This window comes from Suncus etruscus, chromosome 1 (genome assembly GCF_024139225.1).
Source record: "Suncus etruscus isolate mSunEtr1 chromosome 1, mSunEtr1.pri.cur, whole genome shotgun sequence".
Taxonomy (NCBI): Eukaryota; Metazoa; Chordata; class Mammalia; order Eulipotyphla; family Soricidae; genus Suncus; species Suncus etruscus.
Window position 1 is genome coordinate 193197144 of NC_064848.1, and position 12850 is coordinate 193209993.

Below are 12850 nucleotides of genomic sequence, written 5' to 3' on the forward strand. Positions count from 1 at the left end.
TGACAAGAGCTTGTTGCTGAGATTTACTGTTTGTGTCTAAGCCAAGGCTCCATCCATGTGTCATCCACAAGCATGCAGCAGAACTGTGTGAGACCCCGACTGAGCCAAACAGTAAATGCTGTCAAGTAGCTGTGAGCAAGACACTGGTCCAGAACCGAACTGGACAAGACAGTTCTGTCTCCACTGCCAGCCAGCTACCCTGCAGGCTCCTCAGTTCACCTCCTGCTGGCAGAGGCATCTCAAGTGTCACAGGAAAGAGATTGGAGGAATAGTGTCTCTTTCTAACAGGAAGAAGCTTCAGAAGATGGACCTACTCCCCAGATTCCTAAAACCTTTCTTCAATTTATCCATTCATTCATTCATTCATTCATTTTGGGCCACACCAGGTGGCTCTCAGGGGTTACTCCTGGTTCAAACTCAGAAATCGCTCCTGTCAGGCTCCTGGAAGGCTTGGGGGATCATATGGAATGTAGAGGATCGAACCCAGGCTTATTTTGGGTCTGCTGTGTACAAGGCAAATGCCTTATTGCTGTGTATCACTCTAGCCCCTCTTAAAAGCTTTTAAGGTCCTTCCTCCTAGATGAGGACGTTTTGGAGGAAATGAGGGAGATGGAAGATAATCAAGTCTTCAAATGAATCCTCTTACACATCCTATAAGGGCATATGGAATTTGATTGGTTGGCCTACAAAATCTTATTTGCATAAGGGTATATGCAAGCATTTTAGAAATCCTCTAAGGGCCTACGAGATCTGATTGGATGTCCTACAAACCTTATTTGCCTAAGGGCATATCCAAACATCTTACATTATTATTATTATTATTATTATTTGTTGTTGTTTTTGTTTTGGGGCCACACCCGGTGATGCTCAGGGGTTACTCCTGGCTATGCATTCAGAAATTGCTCCTGGGGGCCGGAGATATAGCACAGCGGTGTTTGCCCTGCAAGCAGCCGATGCAGGACCTAAGGTGGTTGGTTCGAATTCCGGTATCCCATATGGTCCCCCCCCCCCCCCCCCCCGTGCATGCCAGGAGCTATTTCTGAGCAGATAGCCAGGAGCAACTCCTGAGCACAGCCAGGCGTGGCCCAAAAATCCAAAAAAAAAAAAAAAAAAGAAAAAGAAAGAAAGAAAGAAATTGCTCCTGGCTCAGGGGACATGTGGGACTCCAGGGATCAAACCCAGATCTGTCCTGGGTTAGCCGCGTGCAAGGCAAATGCCCTACCTCTGTGCTATTGCTCCACCCCAAGCGTGTTATATACATTCTTAATGCAATCGGAGTGGTTGTCCCACAGTCACCAATATCCTTATTTACTCACACCCTATTGCTTTTCCTAATGGAATAACCAATCAGATAACAGAAACAACTAGGGGGCAGGCATTTGTTATACAAAGGTCATTGTAGAGCAGAAGAGCAGAGGGCAAGGAAAAAGAGGCAAAAAAACAGGAGGGGCAGTGAGGAATTGAAGAGCTAAGTGAGGAGCAGTAGGTAGTGAATGGCAAACGACAAGAAAAGGGTAAGAAAAGGAGAAAAGGGACAGCAATTGGAGCTGCTGTCTGGGATGTGAAGGTCCCAATGCTGAGTTAAACCAGAGTCAACTCATAGAAAAGTGCCTGCATGAGCTGTAAAATAAAGAGTTTAAAATAAGTCTTCTTATACTAGATACCTGTGCTGGATATGCTGTCCTTATACACTGTGCACAGAACCAGGGGCTTATATGGTAGCAAGAGCTGGAGGGCAAGAATCCAGGGGCTGTAGAGAGATAGAGAATAGAAGGAGACCAGGTAGCCTCATTGGCTTAGGGACTTGGGACTCAAGTAGGTCCAGAGAAGTGCCCCACTTGAGAGAGCTGACTGGAAACAGAACCATTCTAAACCCCAGGCTGGTTGGGAATGACATTCCAATCATTCATTGGACCAATGGGGTTCTAGTGGGAGGCACCACGCATAGCTAAATGCATGCAATAACACCTTTCAGAAGTGATGTGAGTGCATATAAAGGAGCCTAAATTCCATGCTCACTAACCATGTGGGACGTCCTGGAGGCCATTCCAGCACTGGAGTAAGGACCTAATTTCTCTACAGCTAGAACAGGCAGAGAGGCAGAAGCATCGCCTGACCTGCCTGGCGGCTGAGGGGAACTGAAGAGTCATGCTCTCTAGGAGATTGGTTGAGGTTTGATTCGCACCGAGCTCCCAGACAGGAAAGGCAGTTCCCATTCGGACAGGGGGAACAGTTCCAGTTCTAAAGGTCCACAAAAAAAAATAATAATCCACACAGTGAAGAGGTAGAAGAATGGGTTCAGGAAACCCAGTGCTCAAGTAATGAATTCAAACCACGCAAGCTTTCTGCTCCTAAGATGAAGTGCACCTCAGTGGAAGATGACTGAGTATGAGCCCCTGCCTTCCCCAGACCCCTGCTTTTATTGACAAGAATCAGGTCCCACCCTAGGATAATCCAATATACTATCCCAGATCACACCCTAGGGTGGAGTACAATTATTGATTAGAGTAGAATCAGTAACCCAACAGGGGACCAGAGTTTCCTACCTTCAGTTCCCAGGATTGGGCACAGCCCACAGAGTTGGGTCAAGAGTGGGAATCAGAGCCAGCCACAGACACAAGCACCTGAGGCCCAGCTTTGTGATGAGGTAGGTGTGGCCCTAGTTTCTGGGCTGAGGGACCCTGCTGCTCTGTAACAATGGGCCACACCCAGCCTGGGAGGGGAACCAAGACCCAAAGGTGCTGCGCCCAGACATGAAGCGGTGGTAGGAGACCAAGGAGGATGGTGCACCAAGGCCTCGTCCTCTTCTTCCTGCTCTTCCTTCTTCTCCTGGCCCACACCATGGCCCGGGGGGAGTATGGCGTGGTCCACGTAGTGGTGGGAACATGGAGCAAGGACTACTGTGTCCTCTTTAACTCCAGCCAACATACCACCCTGCCCAGGGACCTGCGCCAGGCCCCACTCCTGCCTCTATACGATGCCACCACCTCTTCCTGGTGTCCGGGGGAAGCCTCCACCCCTCAGGCCCAGGCCGACAGCCCCCGGCCTCTACATGGCACCACCGCCATGGTTATGAAAGGCAACTGCAGCTTCCATGCCAAAGGTTGCCTGGCTCAGGACCAGGGTGCCCATGGGCTGCTCATCGTGAGTCGGGCCAGCAGCCAGCAGTGCTCCAAAAGTCTTCTGGACCCCCAGGAGTCCCTAAAGTCCCTGGACAACCTCAACATCCCCGTGGCCGTGCTGCGCTATGCCGACATGCTGGATATCTTCAGCCACACGCACGGCAGCGTCCCAGTCCGCGTGGCCCTCTACGCACCACCCGAGCCCATCCTCGACTACAACATGTTGGTCATCTTCATCCTGGCCGTGGGCACCGTGGCTGTGGGCGGCTACTGGGCTGGCCTGACCGAAGCAGACCGACTACAACAGTACCAGGCCCACAGAGGTAGAGGGGACAGACCCCCTGGCCACTCCCACACCAAAGTCACAACGGCCCTGTACGGGCAGGAGGGATATGATGAAGATTGGCTTATGGACTTCACGCCAGCCATGACTGGTGCTGTGGTGACCATGTCTTGCTCCATCATGCTGCTGCTTTACTTCTTCTATGATCTTTTCGTCTATGTCATGATCACCATCTTCAGCCTGGGCGCCACCACCAGCCTTTATAACTGCCTGTCACCCCTAGTCCGATGTCTGCCCCTGAGGCCGTGCCAGTGGGTCCTCGCTGGCCAACACATTCGCCTGCAGCTCCCGCTGCTGCTGCTGGCCAGTGTCTGCATCATGGTGACCGCCCTCTGGGTCTCCTACCGCAACGAGGACAACTGGGCATGGCTGTTACAAGACACACTGGGAGTGGCTTACTGCCTCTTTGTCATGCAGCGAGTGAGGCTGCCCACGCTCAGGAACTTAACTTCTTTCCTGCTGGCTCTGCTGGCTTTCGACGTCTTCTTTGTCTTTGTCACCCCCCTGTTCACCCATTCGGGTGAGAGCATCATGGTGGAGGTGGCATCGGGCCCAGCCAACTCCCTGAGCCAGGAGCGGCTGCCCATGATGCTCAAGGTGCCTCGACTCAGGTTCTCTGCCCTCACCTTGTGTGATCAGCCCTTCTCCATTTTGGGCTTCGGGGACATCGTGGTCCCTGGCTTCCTGGTGGCCTACTGTCATCGCTTTGACATTCAAATTCACTCCCGCCAGGTCTACTTTGTGGCCTGCACCGTGGCTTATGCCGTGGGGCTGTTAGTGACTTTTCTGGCCATGCTGCTCATGCAGATGGGCCAGCCTGCCCTGCTCTACCTGGTCTCCAGCACGCTGCTCACCAGCCTGACTGTGGCAGCCTGCCGCCAGGAATTCACCCTCTTCTGGTCGGGCCAGGCCAGAGCCAAGCCATCAGATCCATTCCCAGCCAGGCAACATGGGGCCCCTGCAGTGAATGCTGGGCAGGAGGGTGCACCCAGCCAGCTAGAGGACTCCACTGAGCACTTGTCAATGGATGCAGATGACAATCCGGAGGAGGACACAGACGAGATCGTCACCATCTCTGAGGATGACATCAGCTGTCGCTTGAGCCCCAGTGACAGCTCGGAAGGCTGGAGTGATGCCAATATAGACTCTGAAGAGCTGCCTCAGGCCCCAGCCAGGGCCTCAGAGGACCGGATGCCGCTGGTGCCCGTGGCCATGCTGATACCCTCGGAACTGGGACAAGCCCACCAACAAAGCCAATCCCGCAACACCAGCTTTCCCTGGATGTGCTTCCCAAAGAGAAAGGGCTTAAAATTGAAGAAGAGCAGGTCAGCCCAGGCTCCCCTATGAATAGAATAGCTGCCAGCACCTCTGGAAGAGCAGGTGGGACGTCACGGAGCAGAGCCTTGTGGCCGAGAGAAACCAGGACAGTAAAGACATTCTCTCTCTGCCTGCCCCTATCTCTTTGCTTGCTATACAGGAAGGGTTACCACCTGAGCAACATCAGACTGCCACCATTCCCTAGCCCCCACCATGCAGACAGGGAAACTGAGGCTCAGTGGGGCACACACATTATTTGCTTCCAGAACTTAACATACAGAAAGACACACACACACACACACACACACACACACACACACATATCCTGGCAACCCCACCCCGTCTACCCCCAGGCTGTCCTTCACCCTCACCTTGTCCTTCCACGGTCTGTCCTTCCTGCAGCCTCAGAGCCCTTCTGCTCTTTGTGCCCGACAGAAGGTCCCATCCCAGCTTCATTAGAGCTCGAGAGTGGGGGCCCACCCATCCTCTAAAGCCACCCCCCTCCATGCTTCCTGATACCCAACGAGTGCAGAGGCTCCAAAGCATGCATATGCATATATGTAAGTGAGCATGTGTGTGCATGTTGTGAGTGCATGTGTTAAGTCCAGGAGAACGATGCGCCGTTCAAAGACACCAAGACCACAGTCTCATGCAAAAACAGGGGGTTTATTTCTTTTACAAGCATATGCAGGGGCTGTTTAGAATCCAGCATAAGCCAGAAACTGCCAGCCCTGAGCCATGAGCTTACAAGCTGTATATAGTATTTCAAACAATAGAAAGGTACAGTAGATTGATTTGCTTTAGGAAGTACATGACAACTGGCATTTGCTCAATCACATTTTTGCAAGGTGCAGGTGCAAGCTTACAGGGTTAACATGACCAGGTTAAAACCATGTAGGAACAGAAAGAAAGTTAAACTATAACTGGGTCTACAAGTTCCCACAATTGTGAAGGGGAGTGAGTGATCAGGGCAGTCAGGAAACTCAGGGGAAACTTAAATTCCCAGAATTGTGAAGTGGGGGTAGGTGATCAGGGCAGTTAGCAAACTCAGGGGAAACTTTTCCTTTACACATGTGAGCTTATGAATGAAAACACGTGTCCATGCAAGCATAAATGTGTGTTGCGTGTATGCGTGGGTGTGAGCATGTAAGCCTGCATTGTGTGCATGAACTTGAGTGCATGGGTGAATGTGTGTAAACATAGATAAGTGCATATGTGTGCAGGTGTAAACCTGTAACTGCATGTGTATGAACTTCCTGGCCCCCGCTAGTCACATGAGTTGCCAGATCAGGGAGCTCTCCACCTCTTGGTTTCATGGGTTTGGTTCTTTTGTTCAGACCCGGCAATGCTCAGGTTACTCCTGGCTTTGTGCTCAGACATCGCTCCTGGTGGTCTTGGGGGACCATCTATAGACTATTGGGGATCGAATTCAGGTGGGCCACAGGCAAGGTAAATATCCTACCTGCTGTGATAGAGCTTCAGCCCCAACTTACCATCTCTTTCTCTGCCTGATAGGCTGCATGTGTTTTTTGGTGAGTGTGGGAATGTTGGGGCAGTGAATAGGTGGGTGATCAGGTCTCTATGCCAAATAAAGAGTGAAGGCTCTGAGTCAACCCCTCTGTAGTGCCCCCCTGTGCTCCTGCAGGCCCTGTGTTGTGTAGACAAGCGCCTCAAGATCTGGTAGCATCCTGGAGTGGGGGTACAGTGGCTGTGTGGGATGAGCCTGCAGCCCCAGCTTGGCTCGGAGCCCCAGCCTGACGGGGGCAGCTCTCCCCTGCAGTGGGCACCATCTGGCCTAGACACAGGCTCACCGGCCTTGGCATGGGCCCAGTCTAGGCAGCCTCCCCACAGCTGACCTGCGTCACCCAGCCTGCAGGGGCTCCTCCACAGACCCAGGGAGGCCTGCACAGTGCCAAGATGCCACCACTCTCACATAGCAGAAGGACTGGGGACTCTTCGGTCCCAGAAACTTGCAGGTAAAGACAAGAGTGTCCTGCCTGGCCCACAAAGCTGAGGAGGGAAAGGCCAGTCCCAATTCCTATCCATCCAGGGCTGAAGGGACAGGATGATGAAGAGGTCCCAACCCCTATCCCCTCACACAGCATGATCTGTGTAGGAACAGAAATGGGCTGGAATGGCCCCTCTTGGGGTCCTGAGATCAGAACCTGGTAAGAAAAAAAAAGGGGAGATAGCAAGTGCCAAGGTGGCAAACACTGCCCCCAGCAAAGCCTGAGGTCTCTGTTCCTAACCATGCACTGGTCGGGAGCCTGTGCACCCCACACCAGCACCACAGCAATGCACACAGAGCCTAGGACTCCCCATATTCTATGCATCCCACCCAGGCCTTTCAAGTGAACCAGAACTCAGTTTTTATATGCTTTCTTGACACAGAGACAAACACTGCCCAAGGCTTCCAGGCTTTGGGCCTGCTAAGAAACTGTGCTTTTCTCTGTGACCTTCAATCCCAGCAAGGACCTGGGACTGTGGTGAAGAATTCAGTTGCCTGAATTTCTTAGTGGTTCTCAAACTAGAGCCCGTAGGCCACATTTTATTGTATTGGTTCATGTTTTGTTTCTTCACTTCAAAATAAGATATAAGCAGTGTGCATAGGAATTTGTTCATAGTTTTTTATTTTACTATAGTCCGGCCCTCCAAACAGTCCAAGGGAGAGTGAACTGGCCCCCTGTTTAAAAAGTTTGAGGACCACTGTAACTCTCCAGGCAGTGAAAACCAGTCAGAGACCCCCCACAGACACTCTAGGGGTCTCAAACTCAATTTACCTGGGGGCCGCAGGAGGCAAAGTCGGGGTGATCCTTGAGTGCAAAATCAGTAGTAAGCCTTGAACATTGGGGGGTGTGATCCAAATAACTAAAACAAAACTAAACAAAAAAAGATTCCTCTACAGCAGGGCCACAAAATGTTGTACGAAGGGCCATTTGCGGCCCACGGGCCACAAGTTTGAGACCCCTGCTTTGGCCACCCAGGCCAGCTGTGCACCCAGCTCCCCGTTTTCTCTCCCTTCCTCTGCAGGCCAGGCCTCCTACGGGCTCCCACACACTCCTGGAACAGCAGTCTCTCTTGGCTATGCAGCTGTAAGCACTGACAGTGAAGGTCTGTGCTGCAGAAAAAGAATCACCAGTTGATACAGGAGCTGCAGCTCCCAGTTCTGTTGCTTGCCTGGAGACACCAATAACTAAGATCAACAAGAAACCGGCCTTTCTGGGACCGGAGTGGTGGCGCAGCGGTAGGACGTTTGCCTTGCATGCAGCTGACCTAGGACGAACTGTGGTTCAATCCCCCAGCATCCCATATGGTTCCCCAAGCCAGGAGCAATTTCTGAGCGCATAGCCAGGAGTAACCCCTGAGCGTCACAGGGCTACCCAGGACCTTCACTCTGAGATCTCCACTTTCTCTTCTGTTAGATGGGCTGTGAGATTGTGGCAAAGTAACATGGACCTTGCTGAGCACTATCAAGACCAGTCCACCGTGATCTCATTTTCAATACTCAGGACAACCTTGACACACCCCCAAACGCCAGCATTCCTACATCTCACAGCTCCTAGGTGAGCAGCCGGAGGTGGATGGAGTCTTTCTCTTCCTTTGGTCCCACTCACGCTCATGGGAGTGCAGTGCAGGGTGGTGGAGAGGTGAGCAAGGATCTTCCTGTTTGCCTGAACCTACGTTTGCTGTTTTTTCCACACCTGCAGCACTGAATGTGGTTGCACGTACCTGTGCTGCCCTCTGCTGGTTTGAGAGCAGATCGCACCTCAGATCAAATTAAACCTCAGAAGGAATTGATTCTAGTAGAGATGATACCCAAATATATACCCCCAGAAAATTCGTTCTGAGACCCTAATGTTCCTAATGTTACTTTTAGACTCTCAGGAAGTATAAGTGTTTTGTTGAGGGACCAAATATTTCCCATTTCCCAAAAGAAGCAGCACTGAACGTCCTTCGCTGTTTGAAGATTGTGCTGATGTCTATCCTCCTGCCTTCGAAGTCAGTCAGGGTTCAGGGCTGGGCCTTCCCAAGAGAGGGGCTCCCCATGACCTTTTCTGCCCCAAGACTCCACACTTGGGGCCGGAGAGATAGCATGAAGATAAGGCATTTGCCTTGCATGCAGAAATGTGAAATGTTGGGTGTGGAGAAAGAAAGAAAGTGGGTGCTAGATGATGGCGCTATTGGGGCCTCCAGATCACTTTTGGGAAGGGCCAGTGCTTACACAGTGCTTACGCTATTGGGGGGGAGGGAGATCTGGGAAATTGGTGGTGGGAATGTTGCACTGGTGAAGGGGGGTGTTCTTTATATGACTGTAATCATACAACTATAATCATATTTGTAATCACAGTGTTTAAATAAAGATAATTAAAGAAAAAGAAAGAAGAAAGAAAGAAAGAAAGAAAGAAAGAAAGAAAGAAAGAAAGAAAGAAAGAAAGAAAGAAAGAAAGAAAGAGAGAGAGAGAAAGAGAGAGAGAGAGAGAAAGAAAGAAAGGAAAGAAGAAAGAAGAAAAGAAAAAAAGAAAGAAAGAAGAGAGAAAGAAAGAAAGAAAGAAGAAGAAAGAAAGAAAGAAAGAAAGAAAGAAAGAAAGAAAGAAAGAAAGAAAGAAAGAAAGAAAGAAAGAAAGAAAGAAGGAAGGAAGGAAGGAAAGAAAGAAAGAAGGAAAGAAAGAAAAAGAAAGAGCGAGAGAGAGAAAGAAAGAAAGAAAGAAAGAGAGAGAGAAAGGAAAGAAGGAAGGAAGGGAGAGAGGGATGAAAGGGAAGGAAAGGAAGAAAAGAAAGAAAAGGAAGGAAAGAAAGAAGAAAGAAAGAAAGAAAGAAAGAAAGAAAGAAAGAAAGAAAGAAAGAAAGAAAGAAAGAAAGAAAGAAAGAAAGAAAGAAAGAAGGAAGGAAGAAGGAAGGAAAGAAGAGAGAGAGAAGAAAGAAAGAAAGAAAGAAAGAAAGAAAGAAAGAAAGAAAGAAAGAAAGAAAGAAAGAAAGAAAGAAAGAAAGAAAGAAAGAAAGAAAGAAAGAAAGAAAGAAAGAAAGAAAGAAAGAGAGTGTTGTATGAAATAAAAAACGATGGGGCTGGATGGCGATGGATGGAGGCCTTTGTGCTGAGGCCCCAGCCACGTGGCTTCATCCCCCATCCAGCTGGCGGGTTCCAGGCCCAGGTGATCGGCGTAATCAAGACTCACTCACAGGCAGGCTTCAGGAAGCATTAACTTTATTCATGCCCTATTCACCACATGTGTGTGGCCTATCTCATAACCTTTTAAGCACTAGTTATTCTTGGCCCTGCATCTAAACTCCTTTCAGCCATCTTCCTCAGAGCGCCCAGCAGCGCAGCAAGGGCCAAGAGCCAAAGGGCCGAATCCCCTTGGTTCCGCCTTATCTAACATTTCCCAGACCCCTCCCAGGAATGGGAGGGGCTCGCAGGTAAAGTTACACCTATTATCCGGTTCCCAAGACCCCTCCCAGAAAAGGGTGGGTCTAGGGTCTTAAATAGGTACACCCACAAGAGAGAGAGAAAGAGAGAAAGAGAGAAAGAAAGAAGCGAGGGAGGAAGGAAAGAAGGAAGGAAGAGTAAAGGGTAGAAAGAAACTATCGATTGTGCTACTGTTTGTCACACAATATAAAGTAGAGAACTGGGGTCCTAGTGTATTTAAGCCTGTAGGTTGCATATTTATAAATATGACTATAAATATATGCACATATTTGCCTTTTATATCTATTTCTTTTTTTTTTTTTTTTTTGGATTTTGGGCCACACCAGGTGACGCTCAGGGGTTACTCCTGGCTATGCGCTTAGAAGTTGCTCCTGGCTTGGGGGACCATATGGGACGCTGGGGGATCAAATCGCGGTCTGTCCTAGGCTAGCGCAGGCAAGGCAGGCACCTTACCTCTAGCGCCACCACCCGGCCCCTATATCTATTTCTATATAGATATAACATATATGTATGTGTGTATTTTCATAGGAAAACAAAGGCCAGGAATATGGCTCAGTGGCAGAGCAGTTGTTTCACCTATGTGAGACCCTGTGTTTGTTCCCTTAAGCACAACCAGAAGCAACCCCAAAGTACCAAGTCATGAGTAGCCCCCAAGTACTATTGTGTGATCTCTCCCTAAAATATATACTTATACAGAAAAAAAAAAAAGAATTGAGGGGAGGGAAAGAGAGGAAATGCATGTTCAATAAAGAATACAACTTCTCCGGAGTGGAAAAGGCAAAAGGAGATTGAGACAAGCAAGAAAGACATGCTCAAGGGAGAATTGGGACTTAAAGAGCAAGCCCCCCACGAGGGACAGCTCTGAGGCTTTCCAGAAGGCAGGGTCCCCTCCATTTGTCAGACGTCCACAGATAGGACATATGTGATGTCACAGCTATCTGGATAAACCACGCCCTAGCCACCATATCTTCAGACTCAACATATCTTTCAACTGGATTAAATCTTCTTGGAGCTTATGGGGCTTCTGCAGTCAGGAAACTTGAACTTGGCCCGATTCAGTGTCAGTCACATGCTCTTTATTCTGCAGCTGGGCACAGCTGAACATCAGGGCTCCACCAAAGTGAACCTTGAAGCATACCTGCTAGAATCCTGAAATTGGTCCAACATGAGGGGAAATGCCAAAGTCCATGGGAAAGGGAACCCCGAGGACCTTCCATGCTGTCCAGAAGCCACAGACGCCCCAGGAAAGCACCTGCAGAGCCTTTGTACTCAGTGGCCCCGCATAGACAGAGCATGGTCAGCCTTGATAGCCTGCAGATTCCTCCACTTCTTTGGGGGGGGCCATACCCGGTGACACTCCTGGTTTGGGGAACCATATGGGACACAAGGGATTGAACTGAGGTCCTCCCTGGGTCAGCCACATGCAAGGCAAATGCCCTACTGCTGCTGCACTACTACTCCAGCCCCAAAATGTCTCCTTCCTACAGGCTTTATTTTGGGAGGAGTCACACCCAGCTTTTCCTTCTTGTGGGATTTTTTTGTTTGTTTTGGTGACACTCAGGAGTCACTCCTGGCTATGCACTCAGAAAACACTCCTAGCTAGGTTTGGAACCATATGGGACACGGGGAATCCAACCTATTGACCCGTCCTGAGTCAAGGCATGCAAGGCAAAAGCCCTACCTCTGTTCAATGGCTCTGGCCCTTTTCCACTTTTTCTTAAAGACGTATTCAAGACCTCATCCCTCCATGGGGAGGCAAGGATCTTAAGCTAGCAGCATAGAGCTAGTCTCCATCATTTCTACCAGCTGAAAAGACTGAAGATGCACCCTCAGCCTGACCCCTCACCCCCAAACTTTCAAGGCTCTGACCAGCTGACTGTCCTCACTAGAGTGGCCATACCTCCCAAAATTGTGCCCATGTGCTCCTGTGTGTCTTTGTGCATGGGGATGGATATCTCCCACTCCCTTTAAAGCCAACCCCCTCCATTATAACAATGGGCATTGACAACACTGAAAACAAAGAAACCCATCTTGGTCCCTGGCTCTGTCCAAGGTGCTGCATTGCAGCCGGGCTCCGGATGAGCTCCCAATCAGAGCCTGGGTGGGCATCGGTGTCTTGTCATTAATAAAAGCTCTTTTGGCTTCAAGGAACAAGAGCTGGAATTCAAAGAACCTTCGTCCTGAAGACACACTTCTTGGAAAGAGGCAGGTTCTCGGAACCCAAGGGCAAGCAGCCCAGCAGAAGCTCCTGGGACTCAAGTAATGCCTTGGCCCGGCCTTGCCTGCTTCCAGGCTCCAGCACCCGCTTCCTCCTGGCTGCTCCCGGTGGAGGATGCATTTGGTTCTCAGCCCTCCTGGCTCCATTCCAGGGCTGCCTCTTGGCCTCTCGCTGGGCAGTGATCTGCAGACATATTCATCATGGCCAGAGGCTTAGATTCACTGTCTGCGGTCAGGGGTGAAGGATCTCGGGGCCCTGGGGCAGGGAGAGCGGGCTCAGAGCCTGCACAGGACAGAATGAGTGATAACAAGAGCCTTTGGTGTTTGGTGGTTAGAGGCCTGAGCTGAATAGAGAGGACACAGGAGCCTGATACAGCAGCTCCAGGAAACCTAGAAAGAGGCTAGAAAAGCACATTTTGAGGTGCT

General features: G+C 50.1%; 1 protein-coding gene across 1 annotated transcript; it reads left to right on the plus strand.

Moving 5' to 3' along the window:
- The first annotated feature begins 2781 nt into the window (after positions 1-2781).
- On the plus strand, positions 2782-4812 carry SPPL2C (signal peptide peptidase like 2C). The gene has a single exon (XM_049768223.1). The coding sequence runs from the start codon at positions 2782-2784 to the stop codon at positions 4810-4812; it is 2031 nt and encodes a 676-aa protein (XP_049624180.1).
- Positions 4813-12850: the final 8038 nt, after the last annotated feature.